General features: G+C 43.3%; 1 protein-coding gene across 2 annotated transcripts in view; it reads right to left on the minus strand.

The window, feature by feature from the left end:
• agrn (agrin) overlaps positions 1–27358 on the minus strand; it is a 206628-nt gene that overhangs the window by 86561 nt on the left and 92709 nt on the right. For both annotated transcript variants that reach the window (XM_069659364.1, XM_069659363.1), the window contains exons 5-7: positions 25595–25819; positions 21381–21587; positions 8178–8399 (exon numbers count right to left, since the gene is read on the minus strand). In XM_069659364.1, the coding sequence (XP_069515465.1) occupies positions 8178–8399; positions 21381–21587; positions 25595–25819 (654 nt within the window). The remainder of the gene's footprint in view (positions 1–8177; positions 8400–21380; positions 21588–25594; positions 25820–27358) is intronic.

Consider the following 27358-nt stretch of genomic DNA (forward strand, 5'->3'; position numbering starts at 1 on the left):
TTTAAGCAGAAACAGCGGTTACATCGCTCTCTTAGAAGCCACCAGACTCCATCGACAAAAACAGTAACCTTACCTGGCAGAGCACGGGAGTTGCAATGTACTGCTGCCTTCAGCAGTTAGACTTTTGGTATTGTTGGGTGACTTTGCTGTTTTAAAGGGTTAGCTCAGATCCAACACAATAACACTTACCAACCGCTTAAGGCAGTGGTATACCAGCAGCTCCTGTGTTCTGCAAGGTAAAATCACTGTTTTGTCAATAGAGTCTGCTGTTTCTATTTGAAAAAAATGATCTCACCTTAAAGTAATAATCTCGAAGATTTTCATTTAAATAAATCTCTGTTAAGTCTCTAACTATCGCTGAATGAGGTAACACAATGGTGACTGAGCCTATGGCCCACTGATGAAAGCATTTGCATTCACAGTATTACAGACTGGGTGTCTGTGGCGACCTTCACAGAAAAAATCACAAGCAGCGCCCAGTTAGTGACGCGTTTTCCATCAGCCAGCAGTGGTTGGTCTGCCAGAGAGGGTAGGCGGAGCTAAGCGGCTGCTTTTCCGGTCTCTGCAAGTGTTGCGAGTAAACAGTAATCTACTATGGCTGAACAAACAAAGAAAAGATGGATGACTACAGCTACAACTTCAACAAGAAGTGAAAATCCAAAGAAAAAGAAACAAATTGGACGCTCAGATGAAGGCAAACCAGGAGCCAACCGTGGACGTCAGACATGCAACACTGTCTGGATATCTGGGAAGTGTGCTCCCGCAATTACCGTTTATCGCCATAGGTGCCGCCAAAGACAACGAAACTGAGATCTTGTATATGACTTTAACAAAGCGTTCTATTTTTTAAAGGATGCTTTCTGTTAAATGGCAGACAGCCTGTCTCTTGGCTGTGTCTCTTTGGCCCAGGTTTAAACACACCTGGATCCTCCTTTAAAGCTTCAGCATAAAAAAGTATTTTAGACAATAAATTGCTTCCAACTTTGTGGCAACAGTGTGGGGTAATTTTCCTTTTTCGACATGACAATGCCACTGTGCAGAAAGGCATGTCCACAGAAAATATTTCACAGAGTTTGGCGGAGAAGAACTGTGCTGGCCCGCACAGAGACATCCAACACTTTTGGGATTAATTGGAACGCGAAACGCGAGCCAGACCTCCGAATCAGAGGCAGACCTCAGTAAAGCTCCTGTGTAGTGGATGGAAGCAAATCCCTGTAACAGCTTTCCAGAATCTTGTGGAAAGCCTCCCAGAAGAGTGGAGGTTGTTTTGGCTGCACATTCATGCCCACCCATGGTTCTGGAATAAGATGTTTAACAACCAAATGAGTGTAATATTGTGGTGCCCATATATTGTTGGCTTTGTAGTTAAAGTTTAAAAATGTATGACTCAGATGTTGCTCTGAAGCTTTATAATAGGCAGGTTTTTCTGGGAGAAAAATAAACATAAAACATAAATATAAAACAGGGTTTGCTGTGGTCGCGGCAGCTATATATCAGGAAGCGGCGGTGGCAAGTGTTGCCCTTTATCAGGCCCTGTGTTCTGATAGCAGCCTCGCTTCTTTATCAGCTTTTGCCCCTCGCACCTGGCTCTCCACGCTGCCTGATCCCCCAGACAACATGCATCTCAAAGAGACAGAAACAGACAGTTCAAAGCCGGGAGAAGAAGATTTGTCGCCATTACTGGTAATCTTAACGCATCCACTCTCTGTCATCTCCGATTCAGTCTTTTCCAAGTCTGTCAACACTAATTTTGAGCTTCAGTGAAAAAAAGACTTTCTGAAAGCAGACAACTTCTTAACTGTAAGAAATTCAGACTTTGAGGAAAGAGTCTGTCAGGCATTAACATACATACTGTCAGGGTTAAAATAGTGAGACGTAGGTAGAAACTGGGATATTTCATCTTATTTAAATACCTTTCATGTCCAACAATGAAAAAAAACAGCCTATAATAAGACACATCGTAACAGTGTGTCCAATATCAAAGAAGGATATTTTAAGACCAGGATTTATTAAACTGAATACTGAATGTATCCCAGAATTTAGCCAGAAGACTACAAATTAAAAGTTGTTCATCATTACGGAGACATAACCCATTTAAGCACCTGATTCAGGCAGATTGCAGCTCAAAGTCAGAAAAAAATGTGACCTGCTTCCGGCCCATAAATGGCTGCCAGATTTGGATACGTGTAAGATGTGTGCAGCCGGGCTGAGAATCAGATACACTTAGCAACTATTGAGAAAGCTTTGAGCCAGCACTGGCAGCAAGATAAGTGGAGTTGGGATGATATTGGTGTACTATTCATCACGGAGCTGGCATGAGCCTGGCAACAAGACTAATGGCTAATTTTAGGCTGTAGCTTGGCCGAGCAAATTTGGTACCTAGAAAATCTGTATTTCTCAGCCATTTTAGACTGTCATTTCAAAATAAAACACAAGTTAACAAACTAAATTAACTATGTAAGACATACTGAGGTCCTGAATTTACATTTCTAATTTAATAATGATTCAAAAATGCAGTTACCAGCACCAGATACTACTGTGTCACATGAGCAGCTTTAATCAGCCATGATATACATTAAGATTAGGGGTGCACGCGATTGGATTTTTTGCCGATTTCGATAGCGATATATTAGGCACATGTTTTTTTCCACCTAATTGCAACATCAAGTCTCCCCTGTAGTGGAATTAATATCATGCCTACTCTTACTGTAGTGGCCAAAAACATCTTGCACCCTTCTTCACGCTTGACGGAAGAGGCGTTGTACAAAAGGTCACGCGTCTGATCACTCAGGTATCTGAGCGCACTTGAAAGCAGCATCCCCCCGAAACACGGCAGTGAGGGAGACATGCCCGGACTTGTTTACTGCACCTACTACGGAGACATCAGTGATCTCGGACGGACTCTTTTTATCGTGTGTGCGGCTATGAATATGTAAGTTAGTTTTGCACTGATGTTTATGTTACTCTCTGTTAGCGTCGGCTTTAGCTGCGAGTGTATATTCGGCGTGTTTGATGTCGTTAAGTCCGGTAAAACGACGAGAATGTGAGCTAACCGCTAGCTAGTTAAGAGTTGTGAAAGTTGTTTAACTTAGCTCGAGTTTCTGTGACTTTTTAGTCTGTATTTGTTTATTGTTGATAACTTTGCGCAGGCAGTGCACTCACACACTCATGCCAAGTTAATGTCGTAGCATTATGTCAAGCTTTTAGGGAATCATCGAGCATTTAGGCAGAATTCAAGCGTTGTTTTATCGGTAAATATCAGCAGATGCCAATATGTTATTTTAAAGCTATTATCTGCAGATACCGATAACGTGCCGATAATATTGTGCATCCCTAATGCTATACTGTATATTAACATTGCACCTCCTTATATATTGTCAACCTTCTCTGTTTTTCTGTATCACCCTTAACCTAACAATAACCATCAATAATCTACCTTAGTTGATAGCTGAGGACTAGAATGTGACTTAAATGTGACTAACCGATGTTGTTTCTTTCACTGTGACAGCTTCTCTTGTTGTGTTTGGTGGCAGTGATTGTGGTTTTGGAAGTGACGGTGAGAAACAGGGGGCAGGTTGGTATAAAAAGTGGCCTTGAAAGCATGAAGGATTGGGCCATTGAAGAGGAAAAAAACACACCCTTCCAGTTCCACAGCGTTTTGTTGATATCCTCAGCGGGGGGAAAACCTGAATTGCTGAGGGGGTCTGGGCGGAGTATTACCTCAGGATTAAGCAGGAAGGAGGAGGCTGGTTTGTGTTTTGAAGGCTTGTGAACATGCCTGGGTGATAACAACTCCCCTGTCGATGCCTGCCTGCCCAGCACGCTATTAACTCTGCTCCCGACTTCCTCTGCTCCTCCTCATCTTTTACCTCCATCTCTTTCTGCATTTATTACTTTCCCCTCCCTCTTTCCCTCTCCGACCACTATCATGATGCTGGAGTGACCTATATTTCTTACTCAACTGTGTATATCATTTCAAACACCTGTGGGAGAAAAAAAGGGAATTTGTTATTTCCCTTTCTAAGATGACTCTGGTGCCACTGCTCTCATCTGTTTGGGTAAAGCCGTATGAATGGCCCTTTTTCCAAGGCCACTGATATCCAGCTGGGGGGTCTATTAACTGAGCGCACCTCTCCCTGCCTACCGTACAAGGTCGCCGCCACTCAAACGCAGTAGGAGGGAAAATCTCGGAATAATAACAAATGTCACTCACATTGCTATCAGGTTTGCACCTGAGCCGTATAGATAACCACCATTTTTCCAGCCTGCAGGGAAGGAAATGAAATTACGGCTGGGCCCATGAGATGCTGGAGTAAGCCCCACACACACAAACACATACAGTTAAGCACACAAGCCAAGTTATTTTTCCTTATTGTGGCACCTCTCACCTCTTATACTATTGCTGCCCTCACCTGCATCTCTTAAGCTCCGGCTTTGGAGTCTGGAAGCCGTAAATCTGACAGCTTACACATTATAGTGCATTTGGATGGAAATAACAAAACAGAACCAGGAAACAAACAGAATATTTCTTTGGTAGCTGCGTTGGAAATCACACACATAAAAACGGATGAAAGCCTATTAAATACCGCTGAATGAATAAAAGATAATGTGGTATATCATTAATGTTTTGATGACAGAAAATTCTGCAAACAATCTCGGCATAAAATGCTCATTATCTCGTAAACAAACATAACACATTCCTCACATCTGCAACATGATGGTCAGAGTGTGATCTCAGTTTCTAGATGGTGACGGCGGTAATCACAGAGTACTTTATGGAGCTCACTCTAACTGTAATACTATAAATGTATGGGCTTTCATTTGTGGGCCATGGACTCAATCACCAGCTCTTTACTAATTTGGCTTTGGTGTCGATTTTGGCGCCCCCGGTGGACAAAGCCGTACCTATTTTCTCTTTGCAGATTTTGTCCTGAACATGCTTAAGTGGTGGCTTTAAACATAAAATCTCATCCTGCTTTCTTTAACAGTCATATGTATCATTCACTTTAAATTTTTGGCCCTGGAAAATGTAAACAAAGGCAGAGTGCAGTTAATCACTTCGTCTGACACCTACCCCCCGCCAGCAGTTTCAGGCATTAAAAATAACGATATAGAAATAATCAATCTTGTCGCTGGTGGTCTGTTTGCTTTTGTAGGTCGTATAGAGTAATCAGAATTAATTCAGTCTGTTTCATAACCAGCAAAAACTCCTCACATGAGCTTTGATAGACTCTTATATAACTGCAAATCCTCACTTTTACTACCACTTTCTTCAGCTGCTCTTTCCTTCAACTTTTAATTATACTTCCAACACCACCTGAAGGCAGCACAAGTTCATCTCCTCTCTCTCCTTTTCTGCTCCATAAACATGTAATAGTATATCAGTGGTGGGAATGGCCTGTGATAATGAGGTGAGATAATGGCTTAAGTCAGTCAGTTGTTATGGTGCTGAATAAAGCCCAGTAAAGCTGTGCAAACAGCCCAGAAATAACCCACATTATCATGGCCATTATTCCTCGGCTGGCTCGCGCCTGGCAAGCCAGTGCCTCAGCATTTTTATGGCACTGTAGTGCTGACGCAGGCCTGTTCCTCTGGGAGCCAAGAACCATCCACAGTGCTGGATTACAGACAGGGCCCTCCACTCCGCCAGCGTGCTCTGCCTCTCGCTTTTTAAAATAAAGACTATTTATTACCACCGAGGGACCCCAGACCGACAGACCTGCCGTCTACCTGTGGTGCGGTGCTCCAAATTGAGTCAGCCTGCCTTCCCAGCGAACACTGCTCCCACTCTATTTCCTGTTGGCGTACAACCTTATGTATGCGCTGGATTTCAATTTAGGGAAGGGACAGATGACACATGCAATACAACAACTCCAACAGCTAAGCCTGTCTAATAAAATTCATTTTCACAAGACAATCAGACAAATAAACTCTACCCATAAATTGCACATTAGAGTAGAATTTCATACGAGCAAAATGAGGCTAATTTAGTTGTATTGATTTTTCAGCACATCCACGAATAGAGCATCGCATAGGCTAACTCACTTTCCTTGTTATGGTCTTCAAATATGCACGGAAAAAATCTATTGCTGTAAAAATGGATGAATGAGGTTACAGACAGAGTCGGGCCAAGGGGGCTTATAACAGCTGTACTTGTGCCCAGCGTGTGTGCAAAGAGAAAAGGAAGAATACTCAATCACCAATTAAAGCTGATGGAAAAATTGGCCTTCCTAGATGGCATTAAGCCATCAAGAGTACTCACTGAGTGGGTTTACCAAGCTGTAAAAATCTGTCCGCGTGGCAGCGAGCCTGCATAGTAGATCTGAAGATATTTTTACCACTTGAAGCTCCGCTGTCGCTGAACTAAAGACTAGCTGATACTCAGACGCGGCGAGACAAAGCCAAGTGACTCATGGCGCCAATTAAAGTGTGCTGCGCGTTCTCTTTCATGTGTAGCAAAGTGCATCTTCACTTATAGGTCAAAACAGGCAAATTGGAGTCTTGGTGTTGGTACAGAGAAGTGCTGAAGAAGAGCAGCGGGAACGAGATGAAGAGCAATCAACAAGAATCGGGAAACTCCCGAAGAGATCCGAAGAATGTTTGAAGTATTGCTTTGACTTTGTTGGGTGTAAAATGGAAAGCCCCCAGGGGGTCACCATGAATCCAGCTCCATATGTGTTAATTGTTAACGTCTGTGGATTATAATCTTGCCTCTGGGTGAATGTAGCACTATTAATTAATTTCATCTTAATTATATTCAAAAGGGAGAGATCTTTCCTACCTGTGAGCTATGATTCATATCACTTCATGACTGCACTGTAAATGAATGAACGATGTAATGTGGCGGCATAATGTAGACATTTATTACATGAAGCCCCCCTGAAATTCATAGACTGGGGGGTTTATTGTGCAGTGCGGTGGACGCATCAGCCAACCAATGTTAGTTTTATTCGGCAATATTTTACACTTAGACACCCCCCCAAAAAACCACACTATAAATAGTCCTTTGTGTTCATATAAATCCTACTGTGTCAAATTCATGACCGTTTCTTTGGGTGCGCACAATTTAGTTAACAATCTGGCACATGGTTTAATTTTCATGTATAACCTATCTTTTTGTTTCCTTTTCTTATCAACCACACGCTTGGGAAAGTTGGCCTTTTAAGCCCCGCCCACAGGAAGCGGAAGAGGCCAACAGGGAGATGGAAGAAGGGGGACTTCTCTTTCTCGTTTTAAAGGGTTTTATTGTTTTATATCTTTAAAGAGGGGGTATTATGCTGTTTCACATTTTAAGACATATATATATATATAATGTTACAATGTTGGATGTTCAGACTAAACGTGGATTAAGTTTCAAATCTGTAGGTAAAAGTATGTTGGAGTAATCCCCAGGCTTCTCAGCTCAGTCTGCAGGCTGCTGTGAACGCCAGGTTTCAGACAGTTTTTACTTTGTGACATCATAAAGTGCAGAAGAAAGTGGACTTGTAGGGGCGGGGTTTCTTAAAAGGACAGAGCTGACTGAGTGGTTTCAGGTAGAGGCTGTATGAGGGAGCACAGACACAGAGCACCAGTGTTCAGAATTTTTTTTTTTTTAACTGTAAATTATGCTAAGCTACTCCACAGGTATCACAGAGTGAAACATGAAGCTTGAAATTAGCTTAATACCCCACCTTTAACAAACTGCCACATTAATTTAGTGTTTAATTTTCACCTTTGACTTACCTTTTTGTTTTCTTTATTTTATTAAGCTCCTTTGGCAAAGAACCAGAAGACTGGGAAAGTTAGCCTTTTAGGCCCCGCCCACAGGAAGTGGAAGAGGCAAACAGGGAGTTCGAAGAAGGGGGACTTGTATTTCTTTCCTTCTTTGTAGGTGTGTGTTGTTTTAAAGGTTTTTAATGTTTGTACATCTTTTATGTTGGTTAAGTTTCCCTTTGTGTCTGTCTCACACTAGTTCATGTGTGTTTACAAGCCCCTTGTGTGTCATTTGGAGTTAGGTTTGATTATATTTTGTTAAATTGAAGTTGCAGTTTTTTTATTGCTTTGTGTACTTCCCTTGAGTATGGAACACATTTTATGTAGTGTTTTGTTATGTTGTAATATTTAATTTCCCAACTTAATTCTTTTTACATCCTTCTCTGACTGCTTTTTTGCTTGGTCCCTGACATGCAGGTACTCACCACAGGGTCCTTTGTGTTGGATTTGAATGGCTCTCTGCAGGGCACAACCCATCGCTCGCATCTCGCAGGGGCTGCCGTAGCTGTGGCCGTCAGATCCGCACACCGGGTCAGATGTTTGGGGGCAGGCCTCGGGGCACTCGCACACCGGCTCGTCGTTCTTGACCACACACACCGCCCCGTGTTCGCACTTCTTATCCAAGCAGGGACTCGGTATGTTGAGATCTGAAGGCCGGCCACCCAAGAGATAGAAAGTAAAGTTAGAGACTGGATACCAAACAAGGCAGGTGTGAAGCGGGAGGCATATAAAGTAGAGGTTGGAGAGAGGTCTGGGGCTGGAGAGGGCGGAGGAGACAGGGAGGTAGGTTAGAGCACAGCAACATGGGGAACTGCAGGTTTTGTGTTAGAAAGGGTTTGGGGACGAAAAGAGACATGATGGAATATGCAATACAGCCCTATTCCTGTGACACCTCTGCTTCCTCAGCTTCCTATGTCATTTCCTCGCCTTTGTGCCTCTCCTGAATCTTTGAAGAGTCCGCCGAATCCGGTGGCATGAGGACAGCGGATAAAAACATGGCCCTGTAGCACAATACAGATGAAACAGCCTCCGAACAATGGTTGCACAGCCCTTTTTTTTCTTTTCAGGCGGGTAAACGCCTGGATTAATTGACGTTCCCAATGTGCCCCTTCAAAGGCTGCCATTTGCATCTCAGTGAGAGCCACAGCTTCAGCCAGAGCTGGTTGAAGTGACACGGAGGAGTGAGAAAAAGGAAGAGCAAGCAGGAGGGAGCGAGGGGGAGAAAATGCAGAGAAAGAATCAGCCGAATAGAAGAAAGGGCTCTCTGCTTAATAATTCAGAAAAGGCAAGCTCCTGGGCAGAGGCAGATATGAAATGTGAACATCACAGAGAGGTGTCTGCCTCTGCCTCTCCCTCTCACGCAGAAGCTACAGCATGACTTCATTAAAACCAGGACGGGATTTTGCACCTATGATTCCCGTCAGATGGGTGTAGGCTGGGATGATATAACCTGACTTGATCATGAGGAGGGAGAGGAAACCTAAAAAAACTGCATGAACAATCCTTTGATCACAGCTTTCCATGCTGACTGAAGCAATGTATTTTATAGCTTTATGTGTCAATGAGAGAATTACATGGTATTCTGTATACTGAGACTGAGTACAATTGTGTGTGTAGGAGTTGAGCCTTAAGGTAGGAAGGCATGAACTCTGGTATCAAGAGTAAACAAGCGCTGTATGGTGAATTTAACTTAGGAAGCTTCACGCACGAGGGATGGATCACTCAGCTAAATGTGAGGTGTCTGCAGATTAGAGGAAAAAGCAGACGGAGGCATCAAAAAACTTCTAATGAGACGACCTGGAGAGAGTTGAAAGGGATGCATTTTACATCTAAAGTCAAACGGTACTTCTTCCTTCTCTTGCAGTGCCTTAAACCTTAATTCTAATACTGTATTTTATTGGAGGCCGATACCAATACAATAATATCCGAGTATTGGTGTTGGCCTCCAATAAAATCAGGTATCAGGTATTTGCTAGTTCGGCAGTCATTGAAGCGACCCGATTCCATAAATTATAAGCCCCCAAAATCATTAACTAGTTCAGGTAAATCATAATTTGATCATAATTAATATCTATTTGTGGGTCGTGAGATTTTAGGGACGACTAGTGTTCTTGTTTCCGTTTGTACTGCGCTTGTAGTCCGAGTAATATTGACCAATCACGCATCAGCAGGCTGCGGCGTATGCAGTGTGGACAGCAAAAGCAGGCGGAACGCAATGCGCCGTAATGACATCCCGGCTCCCATCAGCGGCCATCTGACAACGATTTACCTTCTTATTAATCTCTATTAAAAGACATCCGCAGCAAGTTCAGCTAACAATCTGTTGTAGATCTAAAATTCAACTCGATTTCCCGACTTCCTCGAATGCATCATTTTAAAGTAGTCTTCTTCTCTTGAGGACAGACCTGACAAAGCTTCATTTTTACATTTCACTAATCTGCATCATGATGTTGTAATTTCGGCAAAAGTAAGACCTGTTAATTAAAGTCAATCACAAGAAAAACGGTTTCTTTTCTCTAAACAATGCAGCACGCGGAAGAGGAAGTCTTGACGGGAAGTCTTTTATCGCTATCTGCTGGCTACAAGTCCAGCATGTTCACTGTTGTTCCCAGAGGCTATATCGTCATCAGACTATAGCCAACGGGATCCGAGATTGGATGATAACCAACAACTGCCATGTAACTGTCTGGGCTAGTGGAGACAGTAATGTATGCCAGAGCAACCTAAATGTCTGCAATCAGCAGTAATATGTATATTTTCTAATAGCAGTAGTGTGGAAGGGGTACTCCATATCAGACAATACAGGTCTAGGTATCTAAGCTTAGACACCAATAACTAGTTTCAGGTCTTCTTCAATGCAGCACGTTCAATTTGATTTACAAGTTGCTACCCAGGCAACCCGCTAACCACTTCTGGCTCCAAAAAAATGCCCACAGCCAAAATGTCAAGAGGCCTCGAAACTGCAGTCCACAAACCGATGGGTGACGTCACAGTGGCCACGTCTTCTCCACAGTCCATGTTCTCTGGTCTACCTTTTGCTTTGTCTTTTGTAAGAGGGGCGACGGTGCTGTCATGGAAACTGCCCCTTGTAATGACACCACCCATGGCTCCATCATTATCGTGACCATTATGGGATTAGATGGCATCACAGGGGGGCAACTTGGTGTGCTTGAAGCACCGTGATTCATTTATCAGCTCAGCGGCGTTCGGTAGTGGCTCTAATCATAGCGCTAATGCTGGAGTAAATTATCAACTGCTAACACTGACGGAGGAAATTAGCTTCTTTCTCGCTGATTAAGGCGATGGGGGAGGTATGTGAGAACAGGATCGATGTCATAGGAACATCTTAAGACCGATCCTGTGTACTACCTTTACAAATGAGTAGGAGACACTGAGGCATAGATATTAAAAGGTAAGCAGGATGGATCGTATAGGTTTTCCACGACCTCCTGCTGTTTTTCCCAGGAAGTTGCGGCTGTAACTGAACAAATCTTCTAGATCTCTAGAAAGGACACAGGCGTTCCCATTTTGGAAAGTGAATGTTTCAATTTGGAAAGTGGAACACAGCTATTGATTTCTGTGTTTTGATGCCAGAGTGCTGTTTCAGAAGAGCTCAGAGGTGCCACATAAATATGTAAGCTGTTCACGGCTGCTTAATTTGGTACAGCTTGAAAAACAATTGATTCTGCGTGATCTCCTCAGCGTGCGTCTGCGAGTCATTGTGTGCAGTTGTACGCTTGTGATCAGAGCTTAGCGGTACAACCTTGGCCTCCGTAGAAGTTCACCAGCCCTCTTTCCAAGGACAACACAACTGCAGCTTCCGATAACGCCTCAGTCTCCCATTCTCTTTGTTTCACTCGCATAAAAAAAGATGAAAGAATTCTCCTCCAAAACTAATTTTTTTATCATGCTCTACCTCTGGGGGGCAAAATTTCCGCCTGATTTATTAACTAGGGAGGGTGTAATAAGAAAAAAAGTAAAAATCTTATGACACAGTTTAAAACTGAAGCTGTCTTATTCTCTCTTTTCGATGCACGGCAGAAGCTTTGAAATGGCAGCCTGTCACTACTAAAGCTTGTGGGATGGTCTTCACAAGCCTGTTCCAGCTCGATTTCTCTCTCTGGTCTTAAATTCATCTCCTTCATGCATGTATCTGTGTTTCTGTCAGGCAGGTCCAGAATAAAGCGCAATTGCTGGCTTTAAAGCGAGCTATTTATACGTGAAAATTAGCTTGACAGTTGAATGGGAACATCTGTAGTGCCAAACACATGGGCGCAGTAGCCAAGGCGATCTTTCAGCGGCTGAGCAGGTGCAGTGAGTGGTCTGCTGTGGCAGCGGGGAAACACACACACACACACACACACACACACACACACAGATAAAAAAACATGAATAATTCTCTTAAATAAAGGATTCTGCTCTGGTAGTGTGCACTCAGCTCTGTTTCTGTGGTATGACGCTGTTTGAGAGGACTTTACATTCTGGGTGTCACCTCAGAGTGTCTCCTCTCCTGCCAGCCAGCCACTGTGTAACTTTTCTATTTTAATTAGTGTGGTATTTTAATGGCACGGCCCCGCTTCAGGGCTTGGAGGGGATTACTTCAGGTTAGGCCACGCCGTGTCAACTCGCCCCAGCAGAAGCGCTGGTCGGCCAGGTTCCTGTGATGATCTGATACGGGCTTACCTGTCTGCATAAAGTTTCATTACCGCCCACTTAGTGCTGCTATCTGACAGGTAAAGTGGCGATGATGCCACGGAGCATCTTCTCAAGCTTAGAAACCCCCTGTTAGGTCGGCGTGATGTCACAGCGAGCTCCAGCAGGACTCCGGCTGTGATTGTGTGGCTGCTGCAGAGAGCAGGCGTACGCAGTTAACCCCCCGTAACATGCCGGTGGAATGCTGGGAGATTATTTTGGCGAGCGCTTCCTCCCATCTCCGCTCAGCTCATACATATGTTAATTGGACTTTTCCCCCCTCGGGTCCGTGTGCAATTCCAGATCGTTCCATGTATTATGCAGGGCAGTGAATCAGTGTAATCCAGGTGATGTTTGCAGTGGCCAACTGGCAAAGAGAACCACCTACAACTGCAACCCTGTTACAACACAGGACTCCAACGGGGGCGCAGTCAGTCTGCTTTAAGCCCCGCCTTCTGTGTGTCTTCACCTGCAGGGCTTTAATGCGACTCCCTGTGCCTCCCTCGCATTAAAAACATTTGTGTATCATATTAGACGAGGGAGAGGGAGGTGCAGGGAAAAGGCTATATTAGCATACAGCAAAAGGCATACCCGCGGGCTGTGTCTGTCTACCACTGAATACTTATCACAGGCAGAAGGTGAATCGAAGCCTCTTTGTGCACTACAACTAAGAACATGCTGCTCTTCAAAATGGAGACAAGCACAAACAGCGTGTGGGAAAGAAGAAAGGCACGCTGGGATCACTGATCCTGTGACTTATATCTATCAGAGGTGAGAAGACTTCTAACCCATGTTTTCTCTTATCCAAACAAGTGGTTTCATCACCGGCGTGCGAGCGCCACAGGAAGGTTCAAAAACTATTCTGAGGATTTCTCAAACCTATGCAGGCAAAAGAGAAGATAAATCAGTCAACGCTCAACGTTTATTAGTCTGCAATCAGGTCTCCAGCAGGGGGAAGGGCTCGGAGGAAACAGGATATGAAATGAAAAATGTAGAAATTAGAAGAGCTGCATGGTTGATCACAGCCCGACGGCATGCTGCACTCGCAATGCCTCGAGTCACTAGTGACACCCTGTTGACCCACATTTCTCTGCAATTTCTGCACGATGACAGCCTGCGGGCCGCGGTAAGTGGACCGGCGGTCCCTCGCTTCTGTCAATCTGGCTCCCACGGCACTTCCTCTAATTAACTTGATTAGGAAAAACATCACTGGTGATCTCAGGCTGACTTGCACGCTCAGACTGCGCAACTGTTTGTGAGTCCAATCACTGCAGCCGGCGGAGATCCTAATCAAATAAACATGCAAATGATAAAATATTCGGCACAGAGAGTTGACACCTAAGGTGACTGATTTTCCCTTCCTGCTTTGCAGGGCTCTTTGTCAATGACAATGTGTCTGCTGTTGAGTGATTCTGTGTTAACCTCCGAAGGCGACAGGCAACACATTTCAAGCATCTCGCTCGCACTTTTTCTCCGCGCTTGCAATCATGCACTCTCACACACTCAGCTGTGTACACACAAAATGACAAAAGAGCTGTGAATAAAGAAATTCTGTCCGCAAAACTAGCTCTTTCATTTGTTCTCTTCCGTTGCCTTCCTCTCAGACTGTGTCTGTTTTAGTCATTTTAAAGAATTATCCTCCTCTCCGCTCTCAAAGCCGCCCTGCCTGTATTTCTATTTTATGAACAGCCCAAGTACCAATTTAGAAACTCTCCACTTTCTATTCTACTAATGCCAGAAGTGAGGCCAGTACATCAACAGGCTCCAGGGAGGAGTGGTGAGGCACCCCACGCTGCTGCTGCCGCTGATTCAAAGTACGACTGAATATACTCTAAAATAGCTTCACTTAAAAGAGCTGCAGAGAGAACCTTCTGGGCAGGAAGTGAGCAGTGATATAACTTGAGCCAAGACAAAAGTTTTAATTAAACATTTCTTATCATAAAATTAATTAACTTGAGCCACAGCCTGTCCATCTGATATGAAATAAATAACTTTTGTCAGAGGCTTATTTTGAAATGTAAAGGTTTTGCTGCTCTGTATAACTCTATCTGACGCCTTTGTTTGCGGCTTTAACCATTAGATTAACTCTCTTTCACATTCTGTCTCACTGCAGAGTTACTGTAGCTTCAGTTTAATGAAAGTGCTGCTCTTCATACGCACAAAAGCACAAAGAGTGCAGAGAAAACTCTAAACACTGATTGAACCATGTCTTTTCAACACAGCAACAATCAGTCTGCAGCTCCAAACATCTTTTCATGAAGCTGCAGCCAGTGTATCTCCAGCCGGGGCCGAGCAGATGCGGGCAGAGTGCATTACACAAAGGTGCACAGTGAGGAGCCGAGGACCCAACAAGTCATTCTGATCATTTTTTGTAGAGATGTCTTTCTTGCCAAATTCAGCAGCACAACAACAGTTTGAAGAATAAAAATCTGTTGATTAACTTTATAAAGGCACCAAAGAACCGAAAAGATGCTGCAACTGGCGCATAGTTAAGATAAACTATGAACTCATCTTGCTTCCAATTCTTTTTACAGGTCAAAACTTGAGTTGAACATTCGGCTGATGGTGGAACTGGGTGACTTGTATTTAATTTAACTTTCTTTGGCCGTTTTTGGGGGAAATGTGGGGAGAAGAAAGTTGGGAATGACATGCAGCAAAGTGCCAGGGCGGGAATTGAACCTGCAACCGCTGCGCTGAGGACTGCGGCCTCTGCATACGGGGCGCCTGCTCTACCGACTGAGCTTAATCAGCGCCCCAAACCTTCATCAATTTTGATGACGAATTTTGTCAGATGAATCGGATTTGGCTGTTCAATACGAGCCAGTTGGGGATCAATAAAGTACATCTATCTGTTGTACCACCAAAATAAGTCAAGTAACAGTCCTTTAAGCTTCAATATGTCTTCAACTTCAACCATGTAATTATATATATATATTATATATATATTTTCGATTTTGCAATGTGAAAGATAATTCTGTTTATTAGCACATTTCAAAGTTCATTGCTGTCTTCAGTTCTCTTTTGAGATCCATGCACTTAACTCTATCAAGGATATAAGTCAGCTAATAAAGTTAGCGTGTAGTCCCTGAAACTCGGCCAAGAAGAAGCAGGGAGAGACTGATTTTTAATTACCTTCTCAGTTTGTTTGGAAGAGGAGGAGACCTCTGAGGATAATTAGGTAAAAACCTAGTGAACGACAAACACTTCAGGAATCCTAATGTAAAAACATGCTCCTGCATTGTTCTGTACAATGAATCAGCTAAGAGTGCAGAGACTTGGCTGACAAAATTTTAGCTGTCTCAGGGTCTCAGCTGACTTTTGGACTGTTTTTCTAATAACTGACTAATGATTTGCTTTAGTCTCAACAGAAAGCAAGCAAGAAAGAACACTTTAAAAGCATTCAGGTGCCTCCATTGTTCGCTCCTCTATATATAGCTGAACAATTATCACAACATCCCTGCTACAATAGCCCGCGCTGCACGCACACTTCCTGGTCTAGTTGTATTTTAGCTGGTACCAGCTGTGCTGCCATCATATGGGAGGAAGTGTAAAAATGCTTCAGTCTAAAAATACTCTTTACGTGTTCCACGCTGTGAAACGTCTAATCCAAACCATCTGTATGGATTTACAACCGGTTGTAAATGAACCACAGCAGACAGAGAGTCTTCTGCAGTGATAGGCTGAAATACGGATTAAACAGCTACATGGTCAAAGCTGTGCAGTGAAGTTGGTTTATATAAGAATAATGAAAAAGTTCTTCAACAATGGCTCTGCAGCAGCTGTGTCGCCTCATCAGCTTCTCTGGTGATGACAAACATGGTTTTTATATTCTATCTCCAAGGCTGCAGACCTGTTCACCCTCCTTCCCAGCAGCCTCCTCTGATTCACTTCCTGTAAATCCCCGACGCTCTCTCGTGTTCTCGGACATCTTGAAGATTTGTGGCCTTGCCTGGATGTCAAGTTAATCAGCTAAATGCCACGTGGTGTCTGCGTCGTCTAAATTGCAGAGCTTAAGATATCAATCACATCGTTCTCTGGGGAGGACGGCAGTCAGGACATTATAGACATGTGAGTTCTTTGCATGACCGTTCTTTGTGAAAGGCGAGCAGCAACAGGGGAGGGGTGACATTAGGCGCTGTCACCCACATGAAAGGAGATTTATGACGGTGTCAGAAGTGAAGAATTTCGTGCATTTGACAGCTGGCAGGGCGATCGATCACTCCGCCCCGCGCACCACTCAGCCAATGAAACCAGCAGAAAGATCATTATTTATCAAATAATGATCATTTAATGGATTAAACTTTGCTTTTTCAGATGTCTCAAACTTTGTCTGAAGCCTCAACTCAACGTTTTTACTGTGTGCCAAGATGACACAGTGGCCATTGTGCTGTCTTCTTTTGACACTGCCAGTCACTGTCAGAGCACGAGCACAATAGAGCACAATGGAAGTTTGTGTGTCACACTGTATACAGTGTGTGTCTGAGTGTTCCTGCTGTGAGATCAGGGTGGGCTATCGACCCATCTCTGACAAGTCTGCACAAACACACGCTGCATCACATGGGTGTTTGTCAGGGCTCTGAATATCTTACGTTATTTAGGAAGCGCTGTTACAGTGAGGACGCTTTATCGAATCTGGACTCAGTCCGACTTTCACACAAAAACAATACAGAGGAAATGAAGGAAGGAACAATGGAAAAAGGAAAATCATCGGCTGAAGAAAGAAATAACAGAATTAAAATGAAGGACAGAAACTAAAGGTGGTAAGGAAAGAAGGGAGGAAGGCAGGAAGAATGAAAACAAGAATCAGAAGTATGAGAGGGATATAGAAGGAAGGATTGAAGGAGCCAAAGAAGGAAGGCAGGAAAAAGGCATGAAGGTAGGAAATCGAAAAAACATACTGTAAGGGACCGAGAAGGAAAGAAACAAGTAAATAAAAAGAAAAGGAGGAAGGAAGGAAGGAAAGGAGGAACAAAGCAAGAAAGACATGAAAAAAAAATATTCCAAGGACATGAAGGACGGAGAAGGAAGGGAGGAGCAAAGGAAATAAGGAAAGAAGAAAGTCAGGCAACCTGAAAAGACATCGAAAGGACATGATGGACACAGACAGACGGGAGGAAGGACAGAAAGAGGAAAGAAAGAAATAAACAATGAAAAATAAAGAAAGAAAGTTCCAACATTTGCACTGACAGACACACACACACACACACACACACACACACACACACACAAACACACACTGCTTGCATGCATATCATCTGACAGACTAAACCAACAGCCTCTGTGGGCACCTACGCCTCTTTTGATGTTTAATTAAAACTGAATCGTGGGAGGGGGGGGGGGGGGGTGGCGTTCGTGGCGCTCTGTTTTGAAAAATATGCAAATATCAATAAAAATGTATTAAAGAAACATACTAGCAGTCGCTGACGGCTGCGATGCGCGAGGGAAGGGAGGAAGCATGAAAAAAGAAAGTAAAGTAAGTAAAAACAAATGAGGGAGGAGAGCAGGACTGAGACACCGTTTGCCAGAAATAATGAAACAGAGCAAAACACATAAGAGCTCGCACTGCCATTTCCAACACTTAATTTATGCACAGCGCAGACGGCCGAATCATGCTAATGAGCGCTGCTGAGCCTCCTGATGCTGACAACTGGAGATAAGTTTGGTATTCAGCTCCTCCCGACGCCTGGAGGATGGACGGATCTCTCCGGTTTTTAACAACAATGACGATGTGGACTGAAACTCTGGAGCAATTTACTGCATGTCTACTGAGTGGATGTGGGTATGATGGGAAACAGCCAAAAGAAAAACGTATTGGCGAGGAGATTAACCAAGATGACTAGAGTGGCACTCAGCCTGATTAAATGTACGGTATATGTAATGTCTTAAATCACATTGTAAAAAAAAAACGGGTTGTTTCTACACAGGGTGGATCGGGATGAGCCAGACAAATTCAAATTTGAAGGTTTGACAGGAAAATAATTCTGGTCTTAATTTGGTGTTTCAGTGTGACATGTACTAAAAAAACATCATTAGCTCTGAGTGAGAAAAATTAAACATTAGCTGTGATCAGGATACGGGAGTGTTAGTGCCAAGTAGGATCTTGGAAATGTTACACCAACATCTGACACCTGTTTTTATCACATTTAATACTTTTTATTAAATCAAATCTCTCTTTTATCTCTTTTTATTCTTCTTTCATTACCAATAAAATAATCCTCATGTGCTGTAGCATTTTTGTTTCACAGTTTTGTTTGGCAATTGTGCAGACACTGGATTTTATTGTTCAATGTAAAGTTTAAAAACTATTTATGTTACACTTTCTGTGCATTGAAACCTTGATATGTGATGGTTTAGCCCAGGAAAATCATTTAATCATGGTATCTAGGGGTGGGACTCACGATATGATACCCGATCGCAGGTTACAGCTCCTGCTGGTGTCATTCACAGCATGCAGAGACAAAGTTTATACTGTATAGTAACTGTGCGCACAAATACGTACAGAGCGCGACTTTATTGAGCATGAGCACGAGAAACACACATATCTGTGTCGTATCTGCTCGTCTCCTAACGTCTGTGGTTAGAAAGGAAAACAAAAAAATTTGATTACTGATTTTTGCCAATTCGATTACTCAATTGTTACCATGGCAACAATCGAGCCCTAAAATCGGATCTTCAACGGGTGATTCTCTCTATAGACTTTTTTACACTGCCAGTTGAAGGCAGGATTATTACGCCTTTGTTACGTTCCGTTTTCTATGTAGAACACACGGAGGCGCAATGGTAGGGGCGAACTCATTCCGCCTCTGAGCCGGCATCGGAGGTGGTAACAGACGCGTAACGGAGTCTGTGTAAAACTCTGTGAACTCTGTAAACCACTCAGTCAAACATCAGGTGAGATGATCTTGCTGGTTGGGCTCTGTCAATATTAAGAGTTGATGAGTAGCTTAATCAATAATGTAAAGAAATGGACTAAAAATAATTACATACCAGTGTTTGAACGCTGAATCAAGGCCTCCAATATCTGGACTAAAGAGCTGTTGTGCAGAAGTCAGTAGATTACCCGTTATTCCAGTGTGTCACGAACACTTTTATCGACTTTTCAAATCTAGTACTCATTTCATTCTCAGGTTGCAGCTACATGTAGTGAAAAGTAATAAATCTACCTGCAGATCTGTAGTGTTTCTACCTTTTCAGCCAACAAAGGTGGCAAAGACCTCGCCAGAATCTTAAAAGTATTTCTGTTTCTCATTCCTTTCAATGTCTGAAAGGTAAGTCTAATAGGATTTGATATAAAGAACTCAAAAAGATTCGACTAAATGCACTCGAACCCTGACCCTAGTGCAGCTTTTATGCTCACAAATGGTCAGAACTGAGCTGTGTGCATTCATCGGGCGGTGGAGAGCTTTTATGAGATATTCCTGATGATGGACAGAGGGATTGTTTGGAGAGCAGTGAGGCTAGGAGCTGACATGCACTCCTGCATGCAGAGAGGAGGTGAGCAGTGGTTAGACAGGTGGGAACAGGAGAGGCTTTTTTCAGTTAGATAGAAAATAAAAGACAGACAGCAGGGAGGGAGGAAGACTTCTCCAACCTCACGGATCACATCTTTGCAGGAGGGTAAACAGACGGTTAATGGCACAAAGAGACACACAGAGGCAGAGTGAGAGAGGAAAAAGACAGCAGTACAAGACCCCTCCTGTTAGGTCCTTTGGGAGCAAGGGGAAGGGCTTCACCCCTCAGAATCCGCATGATGAGGTCGCCCACTGGGTGACCCCACTTTCCGGGAGGACGGCCACATGGACAAAGACAGACAGACAGACTGAGTGACGCACTGAAACAAGAAAGAATAACTTTTTTATACAAGAAAAGGCAACACAGAAGACAAACGGACAGAGACAGGAGGAGACAAACAACGACAAAAGCCAGTGTAGAGGAAGACTGGCACAGGTGGAGGAGGAGGAGAAGACAGAGAGCGGATTAATGGAAGATGAAGGTGGCGTTTCATTGTGGGTGTTTGAGATGTGGGGATGAAGAGATGGATGGTGGGTGAACAAGTGAAGGCACGGTTTTTATAGGAGGGCACAAAGTCATGTGAGTTTGACTTCCCCCAACCCCCCATCAGAGAGCATCACAGAACAATTTCAGACAGTTTTCAGAAAAGAAATCCTGGAAAAACAGAAGGAAAGACATCAAATAATCATAAAACAAGCAGAGAAAGACACAGAAGAAGAGAGGGACTGAGAGGAAACAGCATCGACCACACTCACAAGGCGGCCATTTTACTATGACATCATATTTGGGGTGACAAGTTCAATCGGTATTATCAATAGGGTAATGTTGTACTGCCTTTTCTGTTACTTATTAGCTTCCAATAGCTAATGCTTAAGTTAGCATTCAGCTACTTCCTTGCTGACAGTACGGTTTGATAGTGTTACAGGATATAATGGGAGAGGAGTAAATCCCTGGCAAACAGTAATGTAAGCTTGGAAGTAGCCAAATTCTAAAGCCTATATTCCACAGGATCTGTGTACGTGGCGTTCTGTGTGCGCTGCGACCTCAGGGGTTGATCACGCCCACTCTAGTCAATGCTCGTGTTTCCACAGCACAGAAGCGTCTCTGCGCTCTGCTCCGCTACAAACACGCGCCGTCTGACGGACCAGAACTGAGGCGGACACAGATCCTTTGGGATCCAGACGTAACATTAGCATTAGCTAATGGTAGCTAATGAATTACTGAGAGATGGTGAAATATTAACAATTGAACAGTTTATAACGATGCAACATAGAGCACAGCAGTACAACATTATAACATCTGCACTCAGCATTTGAGCTTTCCAGCCTGAGGAAAAATGGCCGCCATGCTAACATGGTAAATTAGTCCTTGTAGCGCTGAAAGCTAGCTGTTACCCCTGTTTCCCATCCTCCAGCTCTACTCACCACAGGGCCCTTGGTGCTTGATGGGGATGAGGGTCCTGCCCACACACTCCGCCTTGCGTAGGACACAGTCGTTGGTGTAGGTCTGACCGTCCTTGCCGCACACGGGTTTGTAGGTGCCGTCACACTCGATGGGATCGCAGGAGCAGCGGGCGTTCAGCTGCTCCACCAGACACACTGCGTTGAAGACACACTCCTCCTTACAGTCGTCTGGAAGAGGGAGATGGATAGAGGAAAAAATGAATCTAGCATGTATGGAGTGTGTATAAATAACACAGTAACCTCTTGTACTCTTTATAAAAGCATTCATCATATTTTTCCTCTCAACTCTTCAGCTTGTCCCTTTAATTTCTCACCCATCTGTACAGACACTGATAAGGTTTTTCAGAGCTGTTTCTGCCAACTGCCAATATTGTAGCAGTGTGTCAGACTGATCACCACAGAGGACAGGACAACAGAAGTACTCAACAAGCGTAAAAAAACAACGTGTCAAACTAGCAGAGTGTTGAACTGATTGTTCTTCCTGCGTGTGACACTGCTGCTCGAACCATGGGGAAATAAATCAGGTTTCATCCTCACTGTGATTACTTGTTAGATGGGCTGATGTCACTGGCAGCGTGTAAAAGCTTTTCTTTCAGCAGAGAGGTTAGGCCTTTATAGAAGCACATGAAACTGTTTTAACAACAACAGAAATGAATATATGTCAGTTAACTGACTATTAATACAATAGGAACACATATTTAATTCTACTATAGAAAATGAAATGAAAAATCACTTTAATTATGATTCATTAGTCAGAGTATAAATAACAGATTGTGGGTGGGCAGATATAAAGCTCATAAAGACGAGTGCTCGAAACTTTTTGGAGCGTTTCTTAGTTTATTGTTTTTGTCTTTCAAAGCAAAATTGGCTAATTTGTGATGATGATTTAGAACAATTGCTCTTATCTTAACACACACCTGTAGTTTTACTTTTGGTTAAAGTGATAATCTCGAAGATTTTCATGTCAATAAATGAGGTAACACAATGCTGATTGAGGCTAGGGCCCACTGATGAAAGCCTTTGCATTTGCAGTATTACAGACTGGGTGTCTGGTGCGACTTTCACAGAAAAAATCACAAGCAGCGCCCAGTTAGTGACGCGTTTCCCATCAGCCAGCAGTAGTTGGTCTGCCAAAGAGGGTAGGCGGAGCTAAGCGGCTGCTTTTCCGGTCTCTGTTGCGAGTAAACAGTAATCTACTATGGCTGAACAAACAACGAAAAGATCGATGACTACAGATACAACTTCATAAATAAGTAAAATGTGAAATGAAAATCCAAAGAAAAAGAAACAAATTGGACGCTCAGATGAAGGCAAACAGTCTAAAAACTAAAGCGACTGTCAGCGAGGAAAATCAAGAGTTACAACCGGAGCCATTTGGCCAAACTTTTTATGAATTTTACTGCAGTCATATCCACAGCAAAAAATTACACAAACACATGTTGAATACATGTTCTTTGGTGTAAAAAAGGATTTACCTTAAAGAATTTGTTTTGGTTTTTTTTGCATTTAAAGACCAAAGTCAAAATGTGGAGAAAAAGCCAAACTGTCAGTATTCGTGCCATGCATGAGAAAAAATAAATAAGAGGAAAGTTTTTTTCTTAGTTTTCTGAGAATAAAGTCAAGATATCAAAAAAACCCCATAATTATATATTTTTTAACAACTTGCACTGAAACACTGACAGTTTATTCTTAATTGATGTCTTCTTTCTCACCATACAAAACAAAAATGAATCTTGCCCCTTATTTCTTCTCTTCTGTCTTTCTTTAAACTTATTAAAGAAGTTTGACATGCTCGCATATACAGTATCTCCATAAAGATAATAAAGTTCTATAATAACTTACTGAAGTTGGACTCTGTGGAGTATTCAATATTAGGGTCAAATAAAAGTTTAAAAACTATTATATTCATCACATTTCGACTCAATAAGCGGAGATCTAGTGTGAAAAATTAAGAAAAAGAAAGAAACACTGCTAATGTGAAATGGCAAATTTGCCATTGAAGTGAAAAAATCCAATTTGCAGCAGGCCTCTGTTCTGCAGGCGCTCACTGTGCTTCACATTTATTTCATTCCTGATCAGTGGATCGAATTCGTACAGCAATTCAATTCTGTCTCCTCCTTTCTTTAAAAGCCTGTCATGCCACACTTAATTACGTCGCTGCTGTATCTGAGTGAGAGGACACGAGGATGTGTAATGTCATGGCTACAAGTCGAAATGGCCATTTTCATTAGTTACCAATTTGTAAATTGCTTAGGGATATGATTTCATGGATCTCTGTTTCAAATTGAATCATTCTTTCTTCTTTGAAGAAGGCGAAGAAGAAAAGAGAAAAGCAGCTCCACACACACAGAACCGAGCGTCAATTTGTAAAGGAGCGCAAACAGGGGAATCAGGGTGTCAAAGGAGTGTGTATCAGCCTTCATTGTCGGCTGTATCAAAGGGCATCCTGCAGTGATCTATTCTTGTCTTTGCTGTTGTCAGGGGTCTCAGTAAATGGGTGGGGGTCTCCGCACATCCCTCCCGTGAACTAACACAGTTGTGGTTTAAGGCTGCGAGACCCTGCTGACAACACAGCGGGAAAATTGGATTTCCTCCGATGGCTATCAGACGTACAGTAAAAGCTGACAGCTCTTTGTTGACTTAGGCTTAAACCCCCTGTTCTAATAGCACAGATAACAGCCCCCGAGGCTCTTATCAGGCTGGTGGAGGCTACTGCGAACATGGATACAGTGCAGACCCTGAGACCTCAGAGTCATTTATCTGTGTGCCGTGTGACAGGACACAGTTACTCTTTGATTTTAATGCTGGCTCACCTACACCTGTTCAAGTTTCACAAAGGAATTGTGTCAGTGTGATGCTGATATATCATGTTGATTGACCCTTTAAAAAGGTTGGTATCCCTTGATCTAAAACATATATTCATTCAGATTTTATCTGATTTTTTACACGAGCATTATTACGTTTTCTAGGATTCAGTCTACATGTACATGTCTTGCAGGTGGGAACAATGGATGGAAACAGACCAAATAAAGGGCTGATATAGTGTGTGTAACTTTCTGCTATGGATGAGGTAGTAGTAGTAGTAGTAGTCAAAGCGAGTGACCAAAGCAGTGAGAAGTGACAGCTTCAAAAACACGATGATGGTGCAGCCGGAGGGCGGAACAAAATGTTCGGTTTAATGTTTTAGACAACAATGTGTCCTTCATTCAGAGTCTTAACGGGGAACATATTTTAGCTCTACAATCAATTTTCTATTTTTCTAATGTGTTTTTGAATCACGTTGATAAAGACTGTTTTGTTTTAAAAATTGTATACATATTTTAATTTAACTATTTTTCAGAGCCTCTCCTTCCTACTGAAACAAACAAGTCGTTTTGCCATTCAAAGGTTAGACCTTTTCCACGATTGGCCCCCAGTGTGCGATCTCACATGGGGGAGCGGCCGCACTGCACTGTCACTCCAAAGCTGTAAAAACATGGCTGCTCTACGATCGGTTTTTCTGCCTTATATGTACGAGCCAGAATCGCCAAGAGGTATCAGAATGATAAGTTGAAATCTTGACTTGACTACAAGCTAGAGCAAGAAGGCAGCCTGAGGTGAATGACGGTGAATGACGATGGGTCGATTTCAGTGAAAGCAAGGTTCTACGTAGAAACCTGAAGCTGTTCTGAACGGCCTATTTCAGAGGCTACCTTTTTAAAAATGTCCTTCTGGATAAACACAGAATTATGCAGTTTTCACTTTTTCACTGTGAACAATAAACACCCAAAACATGTGAAACCCATGAAAATATGAGAAATTGCATTTAAAAGATATGGCCCCTTTAATAAGAAGAAATGGGGCAAAAAAAATTGGCCAAACCCTGTGAATCTAAAACAAATGTTCTGCATTTGAGTGTGTGTGACTTTCCTGTACTTCCTTTTTTATCTATCTTTAACAGGCCAGCACCAGAACAGGAGAGCCTCTTCCTTCAGTGCTTCATATTGTCATATTAACTATGCTTTTTATCTAGTCTGAGTTTGCCCGATGGTTAATGCAGGTTTTTATCATTTTGAGCATTCGAAATATTGTCCACTGCTTTATGCTGAATAAAAATATTCTGATTCTTCAAGGTTGCTTAATGCAGTTTGATCCAAGTGGATATCTCTTAGATTAATTTATATAACTCCTCTTACCCAGCCTTCTGCACCTCCCTGCGTGGACCTTCCTGAGCTTGATGCCTTTCTGCATTCCCGTTGACTTCATGGCACACTCGCTGCTGTAGGTTTGTCCGTCGCTGGCACATAGAGGCTCAGTACCCTGGGGGCACGACTCAGGCAGGGCAAAGACGAGCGGCTGGCGGGTGAGAGCCTCCACCCGGCACATGGTGTTCACACTGTTCTCGTTGTCTTTACATGGGTCTGTGGAAAAACAGTCATTTGTTAATATTTGCTGCAGCACAGCGCGGTGATTAATACAATTTGTTTTTGAATTAACATAAAACAATGTTAATTAGACCCCGGGGGATTGAAGAAGACAGCTTTAATCAGAAACCTGTCAGTCCATCTTTTGTTCCTCAGTGAAAAATCGAACATCAAAACGTTGGCAAAAGAAAAAACTCATTAGGAATTTAAGAGGATATGATGTGACTGGCTTTATGGCAGCAAAACGGGCGATTCCTTCCAAAGTAAAAGCTTTAGTTTGCCTGGTTTTAAACTGCAGTACACAAAATACACCTGCAATATTTATCATGCCAAATAATGGCCTCTCTACAAGTTTCATGCACTAACTTTTGTTTGTTTAACAATATTGGCCAAATAAATTCAGAAGGGAAAGTAGAAAACTAAGACAGGGAAGAGGAGACATGATCCTCCATCACAGCTGCTCCGCAGATACTATCAGTGGCGCAGAGTGGGACCTTGGATGAGAAGCGGAGACAAGGAAATGGATGAAGAGTCGGTGGGTTTGATTTGCTCCCTGGCACCTCCCTCCTCCTCAGGAAGCGTCGGTCTGGCACGCTCGGCCGTATCAGTCCGTGATCATAATGAAATTGGTTTGTGGATGTGTGGGACGGGGGGGTTGCGACTCCTTGAAACAGGAGCCGGGGCTTTATCCTGCTCGCCACGCTTTCAGCATGTGGGAAGACAAAGGATTTATGTTGCACCGTGACATATCAAATCACTGCCAAGCTCCCGGCGAGTCATTCAAAACACACCAAGGATGAAACACCCTATCATAAGGAAAAGGAGGAGGAAGGGGATGAGAGAGAGGGAAGAAGGAGAAATGGTTTCCAAAGACCTCTGGCAGGGGTACAAAGAGCAACAATGCAGGGGCATAAAAAGGTACAGAGCGCTTTGGCTGCAGAGGGCTCGGAGGCGGAGTGACCGTGGCCAGCTCTGGCCTGGCCTCAGGTTGTTTTCTATCAGCACAATGCAAAGGCTTTCAGATACCAGCAACCATGCAAACAGGGTTTTTATCGTAATGCATGCAGTGTCTCACCCGCCAGCCAGACCATTATCTGAGAGAAAGACCATTACCTCCCATTAACTGAGAAGAACAGCTTCCAGGATCCATGCTTTCCTCCAGCTGAGCAAGTGGGGTAATTACAAAAAGAATGGCCTGTTTGCTGCAAAAACTAGCAGCGCAGATAAATCACCTGTGTTTGTCTGGCCTGGGCTAGCGACTTGAAATAGCCAAGGCTTTAGATGAAATGGCTGCAAGAAGATTTAGAGGACCATCAGGGCCGACTGGTCCCTTGAGAATCGGCCCCTCCCCAAGGAGGAACTCAGGTCACTTTGGCCGGCTGCAGGCTGGATTTATACGATCAACCTTCCGCCGGCGGACCTGCACATCCATCTCTCATTGCCCACCGCCCGGCTCTGTCTCCTGGAGGCTCCCGCTGCTAAGTGACAGAGTTTTTTGTGTCTGCTTTTCTTTCCCTCCATCTGGCTTTGCCACGG

This window comes from Semicossyphus pulcher, unplaced genomic scaffold (genome assembly GCF_022749685.1).
Source record: "Semicossyphus pulcher isolate SPU_LCO1_2020_fin unplaced genomic scaffold, fSemPul1.0.p SCAF_13, whole genome shotgun sequence".
Taxonomy (NCBI): Eukaryota; Metazoa; Chordata; class Actinopteri; order Labriformes; family Labridae; genus Semicossyphus; species Semicossyphus pulcher.